The 23,173-nt window shown below is 35.2% G+C and overlaps 1 protein-coding gene across 1 annotated transcript in view; it reads left to right on the forward strand.

The window, feature by feature from the left end:
• The window catches only part of LOC105389996 (suppressor of lurcher protein 1), a 58,376-nt gene that overhangs the window by 9,193 nt on the left and 26,010 nt on the right, over positions 1-23,173 (forward strand). Inside the window, exons 3-4 of the mRNA XM_048621734.1 lie at positions 11,633-11,702; positions 13,342-13,519. Coding sequence (XP_048477691.1) covers positions 11,633-11,702; positions 13,342-13,519 — 248 coding nt within the window. The remainder of the gene's footprint in view (positions 1-11,632; positions 11,703-13,341; positions 13,520-23,173) is intronic.

The raw sequence follows: 23,173 nt of genomic DNA on the forward strand, positions 1-23,173 counted from the left end.
TCGCCGCTTGCAAATGTAAATTGTTAAAATCATGCTGCTGCTCACATACTAATAAAGTACCCCCTAAAGAGCAAGATTTCCTTAATGATCAACGAACGGACCGAAAAATGATCATTGGTACGGTCGACGTAGTTGAAACAAGAAAACTCCAAAAAAAAGCAAGCCGAATACTTAAACGCCAACAAACATTGCAGACTGAAACATCAATTGCGGTGCAGCCAGAAGTCCCAAAGAGAAGACAGTTGATTAAAACGATACCACCACCAGTATCCGATGAAACTCCTATGAGCAATGAGCCTTCAACATCAGGACTTTCAAGATGTAAGAATAACATTATCCCGATTCCAGTTCTTGCAACAATGTGTGATCGATATGGCATCTCTGACCGATCAGCAGCCGCTGTCGCCACGGCCGTCCTCCAAGACTTTGGACTTGTCACGAGTGAAAATAAAAGCCTCGTTATTGATAAGAATAAAGTTCGCCGAGCAAGAGAAACAGTCCGGCAGGATATGCAAGAAAAGACATTGTGTCACAATGTCGAAGGTATATACTTTGACGGAAGAAAGGATAAGACACTGGAGATTTTTAAAAAAGATAACAGGTATCACAGAACTATTACTGTGAAAGAACATATCTCGCTTATATGTGAACCCGGTTCACTGTACTTGGGACACATCACACCAAAATCCGGAACTGGAAAAGCCATAGCTGATTCCATAATGGGCTTTTGCATGAGTACTGATTTAGAGTTGGATAAAATAATATGCATTGGTTGTGATGGCACTGTCACAAACACGGGATGGAAAGGTGGTGCTATACGGCACATCGAATTAAAACTAAACAGACCGTTGCAATGGTTTGTGTGCCAACTTCACGCAAACGAATTGCCATTAAGGCATTTGTTCAACCGCTTGGATGGAAACACTACTGGACCACGAGAGTATAGTGGACCAATCGGTAAATCTCTAGAACAGTGTCAAAGCTTGCCTGTTGTCGATTTCACGCCTGTTGTAGGAAACCTGCAGCTGCTCCAGGCAGATGTTATTAATTCTTTGAGCACCGACCAAAAGTATTTATACGAGTTAAGCCAAGCCATCTCAGTTGGATCATGTTCTCCTGAACTAGCACATCGTCAACCAGGAAAAATGGGGCATTCCAGATGGCTGACGACGGCCAATCGCGTATTAAGACTTTATGTCGGAACCCATGGTCCTTCGAATAATTTAAAAATGATCGTGGACTACATCATAAAGGTATACGCGCCGGTCTGGTTTAGTATAAAGAAAGAATTTTGTGCACAAAATGGAGCCCACCACGTTTACAAGCTCATAAAATATTCGAGGGACTTGTGTGACGAAATACTCGCAATAATAGATCCTGTCATACAAAGAAATTCATACTTCGCACACCCGGAAAACTTACTTTTGGCGATGATCTTTGATAATAGACGCCCTATCAGAGAACTAGGTCTAAGAAGAATCATCGAGGCACGTAAGGTCAAAAGTAAGTCTGTTCGAGTTTTCAAGTTACCTAAACTGAACTTTCAAGCTGCTGACTACATTGACATCATTATTTGGGCTGAATCACAAATAACACCCCCGCCAATTTTGAACAATGTATCTGACGAAGTTTTGAAGGAAATGGTGGAAAAGGAAACACTCAATGATATAACGATTCCAGCATTCCCATGTCACACCCAGGCTGTGGAAAGATGTGTGAAGTTAGTGACTGAGGCATCGATGGCAGTCGTTGGACCAAAGGCCAGAGATTGATTGATTCGGACCAAATTAATGTCTCGGAGTAAAATGCCTTCTTTTAATTTTAAGCGTCAATACAAGGCTTAGATTTATATGTTTCGAATGTGTTTAATATAGTTTTTGATATAATTGTTGGTTTATTTGTCTTTCATATCCCTAATTCTAGAGAAATAATAATCAATAAAGTACTAAATAAAATAATTATAACATATTTAAGAAGTACGATATTTCGAAAAATATTCAAAATACTTGGCCTGGTAGAGGGCTATAAGTACCTATAAATTAAAAAACTGAAAATGTACTTTTAAACTACGCACAAATACGCAACTTTTGAGACCCCTATGTTTTTGATATCTTGAAAAAAAAAAACCTCCATACACCAACGAGGCACCCTATTACCCAGTCGTTTGTTGATTTGCCAAAATACTGAGTATTTCCTGGGTGAGTTTAATTAAATTATGTCAATTTAAATGTGTCTGCAAATATTCTTGCAGCAAGGTAAGCCGCATCAAGATTGCGCTTGACAGCTTAATCTTAGGGTTGCTGGTGTTTCACTCAGTGATATAAATAAAGGCGTCTCTCCATTGCAATTGAATACATTAGTTGCGACATAGTAATTAAGTGACTGTGATAGATTTCGTCGCAATATTATTTACAGTCATGAGAAAATAAAACTGACCTTTCTCAGGTAGCATTGCCATTGCCACTCTGGGAGGGGTCAGGTTTTTTTGTTCCGAACTGTACTTATTCAAGACGGATTTCAAAAACATAAGTTTTACAAAATCAACATTAATTATTATGACATTTTGGAAAATAAAGATATTGTAGTGCGAATACTGACATAAAATAACTGTTAATCAGATTGGATTTCAGAAAATGTCTACAATATAATATATTTATTATAATGGTTGGGCTAATATTATGGGAAACGGAACCTTACTTTATGCTCTAAATGGATTTCCATGTGTGACAGGTGCTGTTAAAACATTATTATTCTTAGCTAAAATTAAATTAAGTACTCGCGGCATTGAAATTTACCCATAAATTTTACCCTAATGGCACTAGACATAAGAACGAGTCTTCCTTGGATGTTTAAAAGCGTTTAGGCAATTTTCCTAAATTGTTTCGTCGTATTATGTCATCCGTCAACATTCAGGTTATAATATTTTCATGTAAATTTGTGATACTTCTTTACTCAGAAATGTATTATGTAAGTTGGTTGGTATACTAGAAAAGTGGAAAAACAAAAATCTGTTCAAAATGACACCTTCAGTAATGCCTATACCACTTGCAAACCTTGTGTAATATTACCTAATTCCAAATAAATTCATATCATTTGAAAACTATAAAATACAGAACACCTTTTCCAAGTTACCAACCATAAAATATATTTAACCTAACTTTGTAAATATTATTTAAATTACAAACTTTCCCTTATCAAATTAAAATTACCCGGGATCATTGTGACTAAAGAGTTTATGAAAATTATTAGAAGGGTCAAATAAGTTTTGAAATTATCAGAACCCTTGTGTAAAGTTTTTGTAAATTATAAATGGAAACTTTACATACTTACGTAGCTTATTTCGTTTTTTTAAATGTGTAATTTCTTGTGACTTGAGTAGAAATTAGTTGAGTAAAAAAATATACTTTATATTGACTGTTTTTTTCTTATATAGGAATTAATAGCATTCTAGATCCAACCTACCTACTTAATTTCATTTTATTTATGTCGTTTGTTTCGACAATCAAAAAACTTAATTTTCATTTAAATCTGTATATGACTACATCTGAAGTGTTTTAAAAAAAGAGCAGCTTAGTGCACTATGTGTTGTCTTCATCGCTCCAGGCATCAGTGTTACGTATTTCCGCTCATAATGGAACGTTAAAAGCCTTTTACCTTGTAACGTACCTAATGTTCATAGGACGATAAGGTTTTTCCGTGGGAATGGCCTTTTTAACCCACAGCGTATACTGGGTGTTGTATAAATGGTATAACAGGCCGAAAAAGGGTGATACAGGTGGTAATTCTGAACAACTTTTATTCTACGACGATTGGAAAATCGGAGTGTAATGAAAACGACTTATTTACGAAAATCAATACGATATATGTCAAAACTCTGCTGAATAAACATTATAATAAATTATTTTCCTTGCCAGAATAATATTTATGTATTATATATTTAATAGTATGTATATATTCAAGTATATAAGTATGTTTTATGTATTTTATATTACCTATTACTAGGTATAGATTAGGTGTTATAATATTATTTTCCTGTAAGTATAAGTTATGTTTGTAATTTTTTTGCACTTCCCCTTTTCTTATGTATAATTTCTCTCCTCCGAGGTAGCCTGGAAGAAATTACTCTTAGTAATAAGGCCGCCAATTGTACCATCTACCTATGTTGTGTATTTCCTCGTGTAATTTCTGTGTTTGTGTGCAATAAAGAATTATCTATCTATCTATGTCATATAAATTTTATGTTTAATTCCTCGGTATTATAACTACAATATATTATATCGGTTGTTACCATATTTATTATTATTAAGAGAAGAAAGTTCGTAGAAGATAAGGTTTAGGAAGACCCTTCACATACAGCTAAATTTTATTGTTCATATTCATAAAGTAGAAAGAAGAGAAAACATAACATGCTTTACTTAATCACACAAACAGATTGACTTAAAACTGTGTCTTGGAAACTGGCCTAGCACTAACTCTTTCCCGTGTTCTTAGAATACAGTTTGTATACGTGGGCAAGTTTAAAGGCACTATGTTTTACTGAGAGCACTTCTCTAATGGTAACAAGAAGTTAACTTAAGGCATTGCACTCTTGAACTTTGGATACTTATTTTATGTATGACGTAGGGTTATTTGATGCTTATAAATAATGAATTTTCGCGAAAATATTCGATTATTAGACGATCATCATCATCATCATCATCATCACGACCCATTTCGTCCCCACCGCTGGGGCACGGGTCTCCATCCAACGAAGGAACGGTTGAGGCCTAGTCCTAGTCCACCACGCTGGCCTTGTACGGGTTGGTGGACCCCAACACAAGCAAGCTTGTGCTGAGAGAGTTTGTCGGGTAAGTGGGCATCCCGACTGAATTACATGATAATTAGACAATTTTATTGTGATTAATGCTTAGTTTTATCTAGGCACTAGGGAGACGCTCCGCTTCACTTCGCTCCGATCTGATTTTGAAGAACATATACATAACACGCTCAACCTCGTTTTGCTATAATAATATACAACGTATTACAGAGTAGGTATCTATTATTATAGATTCCGAATATTGTGTACTACATTATTTGTGGTCTACATTTTAATGTACTAGTTTCCTCACGATGTTTTCCTACACTACTTTTAGCCGTATCCGTTACGCCACCGCGGCTATATTTGTGAGAATTATTGTGAAACTACACTCATAAACAACATAGTCACATAAATTTAATATGTCGTTGCCCCTTAACCAGGCTCACCCTGACAAATGGATCGTTCAAATTGAATGGTGGAATCCAAGACGTAATCAAAGTCTTTGTTTGGATAATCTCGGTTTAATTAACTGCTTGTTTAACTGGATTAATGTTATCTGTTTCACAAGAATAATTAGGATTTTAAATATTACGAAATTTGGTACAAATTGTTTTTATTTGCGGGGGCATCTTTTTGTATAGTCATTTTAAGCCCCGAAGTAAAAATATGGGTTTTATAAGTTTTAATGTGTTTCATAACTATTCTTGTTGGAAGAAAATTAAAGCACTATTGACTTTTTCGATAGGTGCAATAAAATCTAAACTTTTTTTCCTCTCATTTTGCGGGTTTGTTTCCAGGTCAGCCACCTGATTCTGCAAATATTTTTTTAAATGCGTTAGTATTGTTTTATAAGGCTTCAGTAAAAATGCTTTATCTCCAGTATTTATGACAATTCCTCTCATGTGGCATTGGCCCATTATAGTCTCGCCCACCACACCGCTAGCCCGCTCCGCTCCGCTAGACCGCTCCGCTACGCTAGCCCGCTCCGCTAGCCCACTCCGCTCTGGTAGACAGGCAACCTCACGGTTCTGTTTGTAGCCAACTCTCGACTCACCTGCAAATCCTGAAGCGTCCGTATCACAAAGAGGTCGAATGCCATTGTTAGCGAATGGACTCCTTTAATGAATCCCTTAAGGTGATTTTCTACTTGGAAAAGCTCGGAACGTCACTATGCTCTGTGGGGTCGCTCTATGTTAGTTATCTAACTCTTTTGCATGAATTGCAATCGTTGTTATTCACGCTAGAGTTACCCTGCAACTCCATGGATTTTTTTACACACAAGTCTTGGTTACTTTTTGATGACTATAAATATTAATTCTGGTTATTATGGTATGATTATTTTAACTTTTCCAAGACTTGATGTAGAGAGAGCCACCGAAAGCTGCTTTTCCAAATTTTTTTTTTTAAATATTATTTTTTATAGCCACGCTGTGACTTTTAAGTGGTTTAGTGGTCTTTTACACAGTTTTTTTTCCTTTAGCCTTATTAGGTAAGGTATATTTCTTCCACATTATTTCAGCTGTACAAAACATAAAACGTTATTTTGGCAGTTGGGGTTTTTTAGCTCTTTGATTCTCAGTTGGGTTTTATTTCTGTGAAGTCAGAGGTAAACAAAATGGCGAGGGGCGGGCCGTTGATGCGGGCAGATTAAAAGTTTGAAAGTTGAAAACGTTTAAATTAAGTTAGCCTGAGTAATGTGGGTATTTGGGACAATCAAATAAAATTCATCCTTTGTCATGAATGAGAGAAAACCTGCATACATTCTATGTGTGTGTTTTCAAGTTCATCCAATTGACTTTGAAAGAATTCAGATTGCTTTAAATGAAATGTTACTTAATTAAGTACCTAAAAGTACGTATTGTTTATAATATAAGGACATTACCTCTATATTAAAACGTGATTTAAAATCCTCCTATTCCCCTTTACAACACCCTGTATAAGGTGGATTTTAATTAAACAAGGTATGTTCTTTATTACGCAAACTTCCATCTAGATTAACGAGCATGTTTCGGTATAAATACCGGCAGTCTTAATAAATTTGCTCGCTGATGTTCATTTTAAAAGTCGTAAAACTTATTGCTTTTTCGTTGTCGTTTTTAAAAAGAAAATAACTTAGCTCTTATTTATCGTAATTATTGACACAGCTTGTTCCAAAAGAATAAGTACTCACTAATAATTTGAGAATAGATGACAGTTTTAGTGTACATTTTGAGTAAGTTAATTATAATTTCACGTCTTTGAATGATGATGTTTATGTCGATTTTACCAATGAAGGGTATTTCAAGATTCACTGTTCAAACGATGTTCAGGATGAGGCTGTAAGTTAATTCATTTGGGATTACTATAGGTCCTTACGCTTTTCTTAACACCACTATACCACTTTTGTAAAACCCTGTAAGCACAATTACTCTGTCTCTACAATAACTATGGCAATTACCTATTACTATTAGTGATAAGACCGCCTTTTTTGTACCTATGTGTTTATATTTAAGCTTTGTATAATCTATTCTTGTGTACAAATAAAGAATATTCTATCTATCTATCTATCTACTATTATTACAATATATTTTCTACATACGCAATCATAAGTACAAGGTAACATAACTAAGAGACAATAGTTTCAGATTTCATTCATCCGCACGCGAAATACTTTCGACATAGATTATCGACTCTACCGCTATCATATTAAAGTCATGCATGTTCACTGTTCAGTGTTTAAAAGGGACAATATAAAGTGAACGTTAACTCTAGTGAGGTAACCAGGTAACACATGCCTACAACCTACTTGAGTAAAAGCATTTGTAAGGTGTCTCCTATCAGTATAACTATTCAGAGCATTATAACTGAAGTTATTTTGCAGTTCCTTTATCGATTAAGTATTAGATCGATTTTATTAATATTAGTACAATTTCCCTATCTGCTGAAGAAATTGATATTTATAAAGGTTCGTGCCAGTTGCATACAAATACATACATAATGCATAGTGCACCTGCTTTTTTGGATTTAATGTCTGCTAGTAGAAAAACTATTAAGATCATCTTCTGCTACCAAATTATTCACTGCTAGACATAAAGGCTTCACTTAAAGAGTACCGAAAACCATCCAAAAATACTGAGGTAATACAGTATTCTATTCTATTCTATTCTATTCTCTGTGGGGGTGTAAGTACCTGCACCTGGCTCTCTCGAGTGGAACCTTTGTGCATATCCCCAAGGTCTAAACTGCCTTCCTAAGCTTGGACCATTTCCCACCACGCTGGTCCACTGCGGGTTGGTGGGTTCACATATCTAGATTTGCTAGATCTAGATATGCAGGTTTCCTCACGATGTTTTCCTTCACCGTAAGAGCGATGGTATACATTGTACTTAAGTTAAAAGAACTCATTGGTACATGTCAGCACCGGGATTCGAACCCGCATCTCTTGATTGAGAAGCGGGCGCTCACCCGACTGAGCTACCACCGCTCTCTCGGTAATACAGTAAAATACTTAACCAAACTCATAGTTTAATTTTCATCGCCTTTCGTAAATTCAACCAGACTTTTTAGCGTCAAACGAAGATTTTGACCTCATACATCGCAGCCATTGATCCATGTATGTAAGAGGATTACTGACGTCACTGCGCCTTCCGTCAAAGCCTAGCGCTAATAAAATTGCCTCGACTGAAACCTGCATCGAAGTTATAGCTTATAGTATCAGGGATTCGATAGAGTTAGCGTAACTGTCGAAAGTCAAGTTTATGCGGCAATGGCAACGGCTAACGATTACTGAGTTAAATATGATTTTTAACTTGTCGGATCAAATTTTGATTCTATTTGACAAACGTCAAACGTATGTGTTTGACATAATAGTGAGCGCTATAGGTACGTTTTTACATTCAATACAATCTAATCGAATACGAATCGCCGGCATGCTGTTTAGTTTTTTTACTCTGACCTCTGACAAAAATGATTTTAGGTTGAGTTATCTGAATACCTAATACTCTTTCCAATCACCTATACTAGGATAGTCATTCGGAAAAAATTAAAATTAGAAGCAGAAAGCATCAAGTAGATACCTAAATGTGCAAGTATGTAGTCTTTCTTTCGATTTTATTTATAAAATTAGTTTGCAAAATATTCTTATAAAATTATGGTTGATACCATCAATATTTTACTCTGTGAATAATAAACAGTTTTTCCTGGACGGAACTTAACTTGGTAAAGGAAATGAAATTTTACACCGACTGCCGTTATCGTCATGTTATTTTACTTCGATGAGTGTTTTACTTTCAGCAGAAATATGCATTTCGCGTTGAAAAAGTGTAATAAATCTTTTTTTTTGTATATGAAAGTTAAAAAAAAATAGATTAATATTATTTATTCAGTGTGTGTACTGTTTAAGTAGTATATTATAGTATATTTTTATGTACATATTTGCAGCACAACTACCTCACAATCATATAGACTCACTCTCTTCCATCCAAAGGTTGTCTGGTAGAGATTGCTACAAGCAATAAGGCCGCCTCTTTGTACTGTTTTATTTTTAAGTTTGTTATTTGCACCAATAACAACAATATGCAATACACTTTATAACAATAACAATAAAGTGTATTGTATTGTATCAAGATAAAATTAACTCAGTCATTTTTATTCCTCTCCAATTTAGTTTCATTGCGGCTCTGGGTGGCTTATCCAGCAGATTTGTAAGATCAAGAGGTTTTAAATATGCACTGGCAGAATAGGGCAAACAGAATACTTACTTACCTACTGTGAGGATACCTTTCACAGCTACTTTACATAAGCACGTCCCCGTCAGTCCGTCGCTAGTACTAGGGAATATTTTAGAAAGATTTATGCAAAGACCGAGGAAGTCGAATCACGTTCACCAAATCCATGCAATTCTCACAGCCGTGTTACCTGGAGAGGGATGTTACAACTGTCTTTAAAATGTCGAGCGCTAGATGCTTCTTAGTAGTTTGAAGCTGTTTCATGATGTATTTTTGAGTTAATTGTAGTTTAACACTCAAATTCATAGTTTTTTGACACTTAACAATGGGTTTAAAATTGACGTTGGGTTATACGAATTTCAACTTTTTGGCTGACGTAAAAAGCCGATAATACTCAGTTCTTTTAGAGTCAATTTTAACCTTGTTGCAAATTTACAATACAGTCTATGAATTTGAGGTGGTAAATTGATTACCAAATTGACGGTACGACACGATCGCTTCTTTTATCTTCTTACCAGCCACTTATTAATTGTCAACTTAGGTTAAAAGTTACCGGTCAGTATTTATCTTAATTCAGCTTGGCCAATTCTCTACAGCAGCGTACCTACTTATTTTATTAACGTGTAGTCTACTTGTAACTCTAAATAATAAGAACAAAAATGTTTCAGTGTAGTCAGACTCTTACAGCGTAGATAATAAGAACAAAAGTAATTCAGTGAGACCTCAACCTACACGGGGCCTTAAAAAGTTAATATTTTAGTCAAATACTGAACCAATTTACCCGCTTCATTTTGATAAATGCGAAAGCCTTGTTAAGATTTGACACCGTATTTTAATATTTCATGTGTCAGAATATGTACATAGCGAAAGGTACTGGTGTACTTACACCCTAATCCGGCTTTGCAGCTCTTATATTTTGAGGTTTAATTATGTTGAAAACCCTAACTACGTTTTTGGTACTTTGGCCTGTTACGAATTATTAAAACCTAGATACCTATAGGTAAATGTAATCATTTTTCAATAGGGTATTAAATAATATCTTAGACCAAAAATCACTTACACCTTTAAAAATTAAGCGTACCATTTGTATAAGATAACTGCCATAATTATTAAGAGATGATTGGAAATTGGGATTTACTTAACCCTTAATCGGCCATGGCTGCTAAAATTATTTAATTGGGTTTCGCCCTTAACTCAAGGGGTTAAATTTCAAAACAAGGTGGGATTCATATTTCTACGACCGATTTCTGCCGTAGATCAGCTAGGAGTAATTATACTGTTCTGTGTAGGCCAAATATTTTACTAATAAGATAAGATAAGATATTCTTTATTTGCACACAAAAATATTGACAACAATACAAAACTTAATCTAACACATATGTACAAATGGCGGTCTTATCGCTTAAAGCCTTCGGTTCCACCATTATCGAGAAACGATAAGTAAAATATTTTAGAACAAAACATTAAATAAAATGTAAACCTCAAATGGTATAAACAGATGAAAGTCAAAATAACTTGCTAAACAGTTACGGTGAAATAGGTAAATTTACTTTACTTTTTAGAGTTCAATTTATGAAAACTGGGTGTATTACTCGTGCTATGAAACCATTAAGGTTGCCGTACACTAAGGAGTAAGGAATATTTATACAGGTAGCTTTGAATTTCTGTTTAATACTTAATTATAATATTACTATGCATATGTGTTTGTGTGTATTTACTATGCCTAATATTAGTTATATTTACACAAATAATTAAATATTTTAGTTTTTAGGTCAATCGCTATATTTAGGTGTAATATTGGAAACAACAAACTTATGTGATTTAACCAAAATATTATGTACGTATACCTATAAGTACTATTAAATATCATTATTATATTATCATAGCTATCTCTACATTGGAAACGGGGCTTAGCTTGAATAAAGGCATGTTGTATACCTTCCATTACGAGCCAAATTTCTATTCTAACTCGTAATTTACATTCATTTGAAATAATGTAAAACGAAGCCTCCGAAGGCATTCATTACAGGAAAAAGTAATGGTCGACTAAATTTCGGAATTTATTTTATTAGAAACTGTTGTTTATAATGAAGTAAATTTATTCAAAAGGGTTCCCTTTTTGTTTCAGCTATCGACTTTGGTGGTGCTGCTTCAGTTGTCTGTGCATACTGTGGACGTCGGATATGCCATAAACCCAAGTAAGAACATTAAGGGTGACTTGTACAAGACATTTAAACATATTTAAATCTATTGCTCGCTTGCTTTGACAGTATAGTGATAGAGCAAGACAGCAATAGATACGTTTAAATTTCTTGTGCAAGTCACCCTAAAATTAAAATTAAAATTTCAGCCAGCCATTTCCGTTCCATATGTCGCTAGAACTTTTTCATTGCTCGTGGATATACTTGTACTCGTACAGTTAAAAACAATGGTATACTAATCAATAAAATAACTCTATTTTAAGGATACCAAAGTTTTATCGAACAAAAGTTGTACAGAATAACAAGTTTGTTCACCACATTGCGGACATCAATACAAAAGTGTTGCAGTAAAAAAAGAATTGAAAAGTGTAGTACCAATTTATGTAACCCACACTGGGTTACATAAATTGAATATAATAGAATAAAAGCATAAGTAATTCCCAAACAGAGTAATAATAATAATTGAAATATCAATATGTCATTAATAATAATGGGTTAGGGTAGGGAAGAGTAGTAATAAAATATTATAACCATAAGTATGTACCCAACCCATGATTGGATGTCAATAAAAAGTAAATGACATCTGTGTCTCGAAACTCAATAGGTTATTATCTCTCAAATCATTCTTTTTTCCCAAGCGAGTTGGTTTTTTATTATTTTGAATAACTTTTATTCTTACTTTCTCTAAGTAGGTATATCATATCCTTTATTCAAACATAAGGTTTAGCAAATATACTAAATGAAAGCTTCTTAAAACCACACAGCATAAAATAAGAAATTTCAAAGGCATGGGACATAAGGTCGAATTCAACGTACCCAATACCCAATTACTCAAAGATGCCTAAAAAGTATGACGAAGCAAAAACATTTTCACCCTAAAGGTTTTCCCAAGTGTGATAACGTCAAAATTATAGCCAATCCAGAAGAGGCTATCTATAAGAGCCCAACTTTATCAGTTTCGGCTACAAAAACGCCTTTTTAGTCTTCTGAAGGTGATTTGACGAAATTGTTTTCTTTGAGCAATCCAGTTATAAAGACAGGCTGTTAAATTGAAGATGTAACTTCATTATTTCTCGTGAAACTAAGTGAATGTTTGTGTTTTATTTCGGTTTTGGGCTGGCATTATTTTATTTACTCGCACGTCTGCTTAGTGTGTCTGACATTGTGGAGGTAAAGTTAACATCAATATTTTATTATACCTACCCACAAATAAATGCTGTTTAGATATTTATCTAGAGTAACATAAAAAAATATTTTCATGGATTTTGGCCTAACACAATCTACAAAACATAGCCCAGCGGCCGATTCACTGATTTTACCGCCACGTCCCACCAATCACAGCGCCGTATTTATGGGCAATCACGATATAGTCATGTTTATCTACATCGATAACGAACCCATGCAGCGGTGCTACGTCGAGTTCTTGTCACCGAAAGGCTGCCATCCATTGGGATTCAAATATTCACCTGCTGGCATGAGTTTCACTGTCACTTGTCATCCAGGACTGACCTGCTGACGGATGTTTCATTGATTATTCCACCCAGAAGCTTCCATTTGACATTGAAGCTTCCACTCATCTCAGCAACTTATGAAAGAAAACCTCACAAAACTACAGCCACCCCTCTCTGCCCCGTAGGTTGCACATGCATCCGTTTCACGTCAACGTACGGCAAGGAGCGCGGCACGTTCAGCAGCCCCGACTACCCGCGCGCGCCCCCGCGCCGCGCCTGCCTGCTCTACACCTTCCTCGCCGCCCCGCACCAGATCGTCGAGATCGTCTTCACGGACTTCGACGTTTATAAAGGACAATTGGAGTAAGTGTTGAGAAAGATCATGGACTTTTTCCATATGTGATGTTTGGTTAAACGGGTTAAACATGTGAGGAATCAGTTGGCCGACGAATCCAGCGACCCATCGGTCATCGGTGAACGGTTGCGGATTTGCGGAATCCGAGTATTCGAAGGTTTTCTTATGTGTAGTTTGACAAAAGGAAACAGAGATTTTAAATGCTCTACTTGAAATACGTAAGGTTCTATCGGTTATCAAATATGCATATAGTATCCTCTTGTTAAGGTTTTTTGAGCCCCTATGAGAGAGATAATTACTACCGACTATCTGTATACGGATGCTACCGGCAGTCAGCGCCTGACGCTTATCTGAATGGCTGATCTTGTCACCACGGTGACAAGCACTAGTCCAGATCTCCTGTTTGTCACCACCCCACAGCCCACAGCCGGTGTGGCAGAACTGTAGTACCACATAAAAGTTAAACAAGGTATATCGATAGTTTGACGAGGTATTTAACAGATCCATAAAATAAGGCATATCTAAGGCTATTGGCTTTACGTCCCTATGTCGATGTCTTGTTTTTGCGGTAGCATAGTTTTGTGTTATTTATATGGAGCATAAATTGTGCATTATTTAACTATCTATTACGCTATTTGTGATAAAAAGGCACAGCAATCAGAAATTAGATGCAAACCCATTACAGAATAAACTCGCCATGCCCGGTAAAGAAGTAACTACGGGTAACAATACAAAGTAAGGCGAACATTAATTACGTGCATTCCCTCTGGCACGTAGCTTGAAAACCGAATTTCCTTACACAATTCCCGTAACGAAATGGCTAGAATATAGCCCTTTAGCCGGCCATTTTACAAATTTAGGTCATCACGGCCGCTGAAATGGCTCATAGGTTTCCTTTTGGGGGCGTGTCGAGATATGAGAGGTTTTCCGGTTCTGAAACTTTCATTCAGCATGCATTGGATTGGACTTAAGCTGAGGTTACAATGCGAGGTTGATTAAACTGTTACTTGACTAGGGTATAATATATTTATATGTTGCATTTGTAACAGCTCAAACATTGCAATTTAAATTTATTTTGAAAGTTATTCTGAGCTGAACTTGATTTAATTCACTTTTTTGTAAAAACATACCCAATAAAAACGATATGGTTGCGGGATATTTCGTTATTTCTTTTTATTATATTAATAAATTATGAGCGTTTTTTCGGTGAATAGCTACTTACATTTTGATCATATTTTACCTTATTGTACCAGTGTCTACTCAGTCAAATAATATTTTATGATTGGACATCCTATTAACCTAATTGGCAAGATCTCAAAGACGATTTCCTCTTATATATGATTGCTATTATTTATGAAGGTAAGTAATTAGTTATCAGAAAGATAATAAGTAACTAATAGGGTCCCATTATTTTGCGATGACACAAAATCATTTATATTGTTATGAATCTTAAGTAAAGACTGAGACTAACGTCTACCTAATGATCTTTCGTTTAACAATTTCGCTACAATAAGTTGACTCACGTGAAGAAGTGGTTTAACACTGTCCAATTACTTATGCATCTGCAAATACTAAAAGATCCTGAAATATTGCTTTTGTTCTTGCTCTAGATATGTGTTTGTTTGATGTAAATCGACCCTTAGAATATCTTGAAATGATTAAATCTTACAACCATTACATTATAAATGTCCGTTTCATTTACCTTTACCTCGCCTCCATCGCTGGTACATAATATTTACTTCTACACATATTATTTTAACGTAGCAATTAGGTATATCGATATTGATTATTAAAACGCGTTGAAAATTCTAAATGTATTAAAACTTCCTTCCTGATTTCTCGGTCGGTTTGTTCCGATACGCCATGAATATTTAAACGCTGGTTGTAACAATGAATGCTATAAAGATCCTTTTAATGGGTAAGGGAATCCCTGAGACAACCCTGATAAATATTATATTATTATTTTATACGCAGCTGAGCCACGTTGCGTTATTACTCGCAGAAATCACGTTTGCACCTCCCGGGAGTTGGAAGATGAAAGTTGGAAGATTTTTTTACGGTTAGAAAATGAAAAGATTATGCCGCATTAAACTGACACACACGCTTGTGCATTTTTTTTTATTTGGCAGGTAGGAACTTACTTTATAATGGAAACTAATATTATTGATATTCTGTGTTAAGGCAATTATGCGCAGGAGTTGATTAAAGTGCTTTCGTTTCTTTTAAATTAATAGATATTATGTATCCACAAAACCAAGACAATATTATGCTTCTCATTCGCTGCAGATGATTGTAATATTTATTTTTCTCTATGCTAAAAAAATATTGTGTCGCTTCGTTTGGCCATCGCTTGACAAGTGTTTGACTTGATTCCATTTCGATCTCAATTAAAGAAAAAAATATCTGTAGGTACTATTACAATTACCTAAATGACACATTATTGTACATATTAAGCGATATACATAATTGCTTTTACCGACATAATTGTATATATTCAATTAGTTTACACCTCCCAAAAAGGTATAAATATTGCTTTCAATCAATCTGACACCGATTGTTTATTAAATTCATTGAAGCTGAGCTCCATTCATTTGATAAATGAAAGGTATTAGGGAAATTGGCCTGAAAACAAACTGTCGAATCATTGTGCAAAGCAATATTGAATCAGTAGCTTCAACGGTGTTTTTAACGTTATTATTTTGATCTTCAATAATAAATTGGTGCAAAAATAATTGGATGGATCACTGAGCAAATTATTTGTGATTTTATTCAAAATATTTTGGCTGTCGCACCGTGTTGATGACAAATACTAGAACTGGCTCACTAGTTATTATTATGTGGCTAGGGTTAACTTTGCCAGCCCCGACTATGACGGCTTGCCACATATTATTCTTGTTCCAATGAACCAATAATGTAGAGTCCGACGCTTAACGCTTACTTTGCAAAAGAACAAACATTACCCTACTAAACTTTTTTTGGTGTTCACATTTGTTGCAAAGTTAGCGGTGCAAAAATCGGTGTCCCAATTGAAACACTTTCACACCTTATTTGCACAGTTATAAGTATGGCCAACAAATCAGAAGTGGAATAGGCTGCATAGGTATTGTATACAGGGTTGCCTTTACTGTAGTTTAATTGTTACACAAATGGGGAAATACTGGAACCGTTGGAATGGATATTACTCTGCTAACGTATGTTACATGTTGCAAACTATGTGTTACCCTCGTCTTTCTGTCGGGTGCTATAAACATTTCAGTTTAAACATTTTAGTAGACCATCGATCGTATACAACGACCTCTATGAGATCGAGTGTGCAACTCTTGAAATCGATTTAAATGGAAATGGAAATATATTGTCTATGGTGGCCCATTGCCAGTGTATCCAAAGTTTAATACTGTTTTATCAGTTGAATATAAACAAGGATTTGTGGTTAAATTGGCCAGAACCTTCTCTATCTAGAAAAATAACAAACAACAAATAAACACTTACACTTGTACTAATGTACACACGGCAACGTCAAATGGTCGGCAGGGCACACTAACGTAGTGTATGTGTGCACACTAACGTTGTCTATGTGTGCATAAACGCAGAAATCGGTTTACACACCAGTAACAAACCACACACACACACACAACAGCACAAACGAGTTTGCGCGTAGGCAAACGCCCGTATACCAGCTGTGACATAATAATAATCAACCGGTAGTGTTAGTGAAATAGTTATAAAATTGATGTGAAGCAAAATTTCACTACCTGTGTCTATACACTTCGTAGCTCATTGGTAGAATGTTAGACTAATGAAACATAGGTCGTGAGTTCGAGTCCACGGATGATTATTTTTATTTAACTTAATTCAAATTTTGCGTTAATTTAAACGCTGTTGAGTATAAAATTAATATATTTGAAACTGACAAATGACTACAAGCTGCATAGCTGTTGACTATTTCTCTTCGCCAAAAATATATGATTCGTTCTTCATTTGAGAATTAAAACCATTCTACCCTCATACAATATGAATAAACGAAATTTGTTGTTAGTTTTAGTGACAATTCACCTCTGCGTCTGCAAAGTGATTCACTTTGTGATTTGTCAATTTAATTAATTACTCTTCGCAGTCAGTATGGAAAGTCACTTAACCATGTTCAAAAAGGCGGAGATAATCGTATTTATATGAACAAAACATTACAATTAGTGAAATCGCAAGACGTTTAACGGTAAGTAACATAGAATTGTAAACATTTTATTTGACTGTTACAATATTTGTATTTGTATAAGCTAAGTATTTGTTTTTTTTTGTTTGCAGAGGAGAACTGTTCAATTATGGGTTCACCGATACGCAGATTCGCGACATGTAGACAGTAGTCGTCTATACGGATGCATCACCACGCCATCGAGATATCGTAGCTGCACATAGCGCTGATCCGTTCTGCAGCACCCGTTCTACGGCCACAACACATAATCTATCCCTACAAACCGTACGGGTTCACTTGCGTGCTGCTGGGTTGCGGTGTCGGAAGCCGACGAAGAAAATTGCTCTAACCGATCAGATCCGACGATGTCGAAACAGAGTGCGTTTTGCGACTGACTATTTTAAACTTTGATTGGTGCAACAATGTGGTGATATTTAGTGATGAAAAGTCCTTTAAGTCAGACAAGGTTGGACGTAAGACATTATGGCGAAAAAGTGGTGAAAATTATAATTATTGGGGTTAGCTCAGTAATTTTTATTTTTCCATTTGTATAAGATTTTAGTTATTTTGTTAAAGACTTATTATTATTTACAATTATGGGTAAGCCAATGTGTTAATGATGTTATTGTTACTGAGGTTGGAATAAGTTATCTTATTTCTAGCTAATTAACATGTTGATTCATATAACTAATGACTTGCCTATTTACTTTAGTAAAACAGCCAGTCCATCCTTTTCTGATGTTTATTATGATTTAAAACTGCTATTTGAAAATTTTCCTTATTAATATAAACTACAACTATGTTTTAAAACGAAAAACAACAAAAACGTAACATCCTTAATGTTTATGTTACGGCAAGAATAAATTTGGTAATTTTAACAATAAATAACTTGTTTCATTTACTTTCTGTGTTGCTTTTATTCGTTTATACTACAATACTATTATTAACCATCTTAAAAAATAAATTAAATCTATAAAAAAAAAAAGGAATATTGTAAGTTCAGTGGGATTTGAACCACGATACCTTTTATTGTATTCTTGTATCATACCAACTGCGCCATTCAATCTTTTACAATGCCTTGCAAAATTTTGATTCATATCATAAAAACAATGAATCATTGTCACTAGCACAACTACATGCTTACAATATCCGTGTGTGGGTTGCCCAGAACTAAATAATTACGTCGACGTCGCTGACACACACATACACTACCTACGTTAGTGTGCCCTGCCAACCATTTAACGTTGCCGTGTGTACTCCCTTGCGGGGTAGGCAGAGGTGCATTGCTGCACCCACTTTTCGCCAGTGTTATGTTAGTCCCAATGTAATAGGCCTATTGCCATTTTACGGGCACATCCAAGACCCGAGAATAAATATCTGTGTTTAAACAAATATCTGCCCCAGCCGGGAATCAAACCAGGGACCTTCGGCTCAGTAGTCAGGGCCACTAACCACTACGAAATTTGGTCGTCAAATGTATCATGATGTAGAGACGTTTTGTAGGTATTACCTATTTTTAAAATGTGGAATGTGACAAAGTTTTATCTTTACAACAGAAGCAAGTGCCAACACAAAAAAAAACAATAACTCCGGTGGCTAAGTTAGCATTGTCTAATAAAAAAACCTGTCTTGTTAAACTATGAAATTTGGTCCGCAATAAATGTATTGATTGTAAAATATAATTTTAAGACTTCCGTCATGCTCAGTCTCATATATTAGGTATTTAACAATTCTACGAGTATATACCTGACTATATCTAGCTAGGTACATACTAAGCTTTTAAACTTTCGTAGTACATTCGTAAATTTAAAAGCAGACACGGGTACACAAATTTTAACTGTTTACAAATTTTATTTGCAGTAAATATTTGTGCTTTCTGGGGCACTATTGCGTCTCGTAAACATTTCTTGGTAACATTAAGCTTTGCTGCTTTATTCTAATCAAATCTGCGATTTCAAACCAGTTGTTCTATAATTAGTATAAATACCTCAATAAAAAAAAAATGAAATATTATATTCTGGCACTGGTTAGTTTCGTTCAACGCTAACATAATACACCTAGGATAAGAAGAAACGAATCTACAGTAACTTTTTGAATGCACTCCATCTCCCTGCTACTAGGCAGCTTATTCAAAACTACTCAGAGTTTCCTAATCGACGTCGATTTCACAGAGCATTGCTGCTCGGTCCCCACTCACAACTGAATCGTCGTCAATGTAAAACAAACTCACTGTCGCCATGGGAACGCATTTTCGTCCAGAATAGCGTGCTTAATCGATCAATGGTAGCAGTTCGCTGGGATAGTTGGCGAGAATGCTCGACGGCTGATGGCTAGTCATAAAACAACTGAAGCTATCCATCCTCCTAGTTGCAATGATGACCAATTTTTGAGCTGAGCTTTGTTTATGAGGAAGACTGGTGTAGCCGCTTGTGAAAAGCAAGTTAGGCAAACGGGATGGCAATTAATTGTAAAGATTTGGTTAATTAGTTCAATAATCATTACTGGTATAAAGTGTGATCGAATGAAATAAGTAATTCCATATGAGTTTAATAGTTTTCATTAAAAATGTTTTAAAATACATTTATAAAAGTGTTACTTTATTCCATCTTGATATGATATTAGATGTACCTAGACCTATACTCGACCGATCGATGCAGTTGCAGTCATGACTCATGACACAACATGCAAATGATGATTTTTGTAAGTAAATGAAAACTTAATATTGCAAAAAAATTTACTAAGTATACTTACTTGATATTCAAACCTTACCCTTTAGTACGTTATCCATCTTTATATGCTGATTCCAACCCACTAAATTCAGCACCCATTTATACAATATATTTTGTATTTTATTTCAACCCCTGTTAAGTAAAAATAGTTTATTTATGCGTGGGAATTCCCTCGTAATAGATACCAGGTGTAATCTACCATAATAACTGTTATCCACATTCTCACTTTACCAGCACCAAAGTCAATTTACTTTTTCGCCCAAAAATCTGTACCGCCGCTTGGAAAAAAGCGCTTTCCTATATTCGGAACATTTGTACGCTCATACCACACCATCTGTCACTACGTCGTTATCCTGGATAGTAATGTCCTTCACAATTTCGTGAAATAAACGAAACACGATACAGCTTGTAGACCGGTTTAAAGCTATTCTATGGCATAGGAATGCAAAACTGCAGCGAATTTAAGGTATTAGAAATAACTTTTAGTTTAATCTGAATAAATATTACCTATGTCGGCTTCAGAAATAGCTATAGGACTTTTTGTACTTTTTCATATCCAAAAAACCGGCTATTTATGCTTTTAAACATTGCAGCTGATAGTTTGTTGGTTTGACAAAGTACAAACGTTATTAGCTACTTATAATATATGTAGCCGAACACGGCTAATAATATTCTCAATCAAGTTAAGAATATATCCAGAATTCATAGCTCTAAAATAGATGCAAAAACATACATTCGATCCATCCAATACATACCTAATACTTTTTTAAGCATTCGATGTTAAAAAGCTGTGAATTCAAGCGCAGAATTTATGTGCGAACACTAAACTTCTATATCTAATTCGCTGTAGATTTATGTATTAACGCTAGTGTGTTATAGGGAAAGCAATCTCTATTAGAGTGATGAACGATATGACCAGACAAAGCCCATTTCATAAAATCGTATTTAAGGAAGCGTTCGAAATTATGTTCTAAAATTTATCATAAACTAATTACTCAATTGCTACACCTGAAAAAGGTTACTAAGTTGTAAGTGCCTAGTATTAAGAATATAACACCATGTACACACTTAGTATGCAATAAATCATTTGAATTTTGAATTTTAAGCAATGCAAAAATTCCGCCTGCCACTGAGGTTCCATAAGTCACTGGAACTTTTTCAATGTTCGTGAGTGTAAGTTACGACTGATTTAACCTTTCGGCTTATAACAGTTATTTTTTGCAACACACTGTATCGTGAAATGTTACTCTCCTCTCCCTACGATACGAGCGGAGTACTCCGGTCATCTCTCCAGTTAGTTATTTCATTGCAGATAATTTATCAATTTTGGAAATTAGCTCAATTTCACAAACAGCGAATCATTTTGCGCTCTCATTTATTCTGTTCACAAATGCTTTAATATTAACTTATGGGTCGTCCCATTGGAATAGGTTCTAATAATAATTACGGTAAACAGTAACCAAATGAAACTGAAAAACTTTTCCAAAGACACGTACCCTTTTTACAAACAAAGGAATTTCCTGACGTGACAGAATAAAAGTTGACAGAAATATGGTCACCGCACATAATTATGATCAAAACGTAAAGAGATCACCTCTTTTTCTTCTTAACTCCGAGTCAATCCATTTCGGTGTACTATGCCACTTTTGCAACACCGTACTGTATTCTGGACTAGACTTCACTACCTAATGCTACATTATCTCTCTCTCTCTCTCTCTCTCTCTCAGCCTTCCATTGTCCACTGTGGGACATAGGCATCTCCTAACGATCGCCACCCCAAACGGTTACCGCCATCTGCATCCAGCGGCTACATTATTGATTTTTTAAATATTTTTTACAACAATTTGAAAAAAAACATACATATTTTCAACCGAGATGCGAGAATAAGGAAAATGATCTGTGGAAAGTTCCTTAAAAGTTTTGATTACGCCCCTTAGATTGACTATTTACGAACAAGATGGAGTGTCAGTGCAAAAGAAACGTCTCGACAATAACATCCACATCTACAACTGAGCTCTTACTTTAAATTTGTTCGATTAGAAGATTTGTGATTTTATTAATTGGTACTATGGTTGTTATTACGTCGAATTTAAAACGTGTTTCTCGGTTTGACAGTAAACAAAAAGGTGTCAGTTTTTGGCTTTGTTTTTGCATTTGGCACACCATATTCATATTCGTATATTCTTAATCTAAGTTACGCCCGGTTCCTTCTTAGCTGTCCTAAATAAAAAGTTGAAGCAGCCTTATAACGTGGCCATCACACCAGTGATATTAACACTCGAGTCACGCTCCCCGAGATATTTTTGAGGACTTGTAACAGCAGTATATAACGCAAGAAACTTTACACGTGCTGACACTATTTTCACTCGCAGACGCCCTTTCCAAATGTGTACAAGTAATTTGGATCAACTGCCGAGTAAAATTTTAGACTTGAAGCTGTTATTACGATGATATTATGTGTTATTAATTTAAACTCACGAGCGATGAAACCTTCAGGAGCATCTCGTCTAGATTAATATTTTGGATACTTTATACATTTAACAGCGCCTCAGAATATTACCAACTAAAAACGAAAAGACTTTGACTAAATTCTAAATTGTTTATTTTAAAAAAATATATCATTTGGTGTGGATATTTTGTGAATGGAACTTTTTAATTGCTCGTAAGTGTATAACTTAGAACAAGTAAACCATTGGACACGAATCCCGGGTGTATAATGATGAGCCTTTTGAACATAAGTAATA

The sequence above is a fragment of the Plutella xylostella genome, chromosome 6 (assembly GCF_932276165.1).
Source record: "Plutella xylostella chromosome 6, ilPluXylo3.1, whole genome shotgun sequence".
Classification (NCBI taxonomy): Eukaryota; Metazoa; Arthropoda; class Insecta; order Lepidoptera; family Plutellidae; genus Plutella; species Plutella xylostella.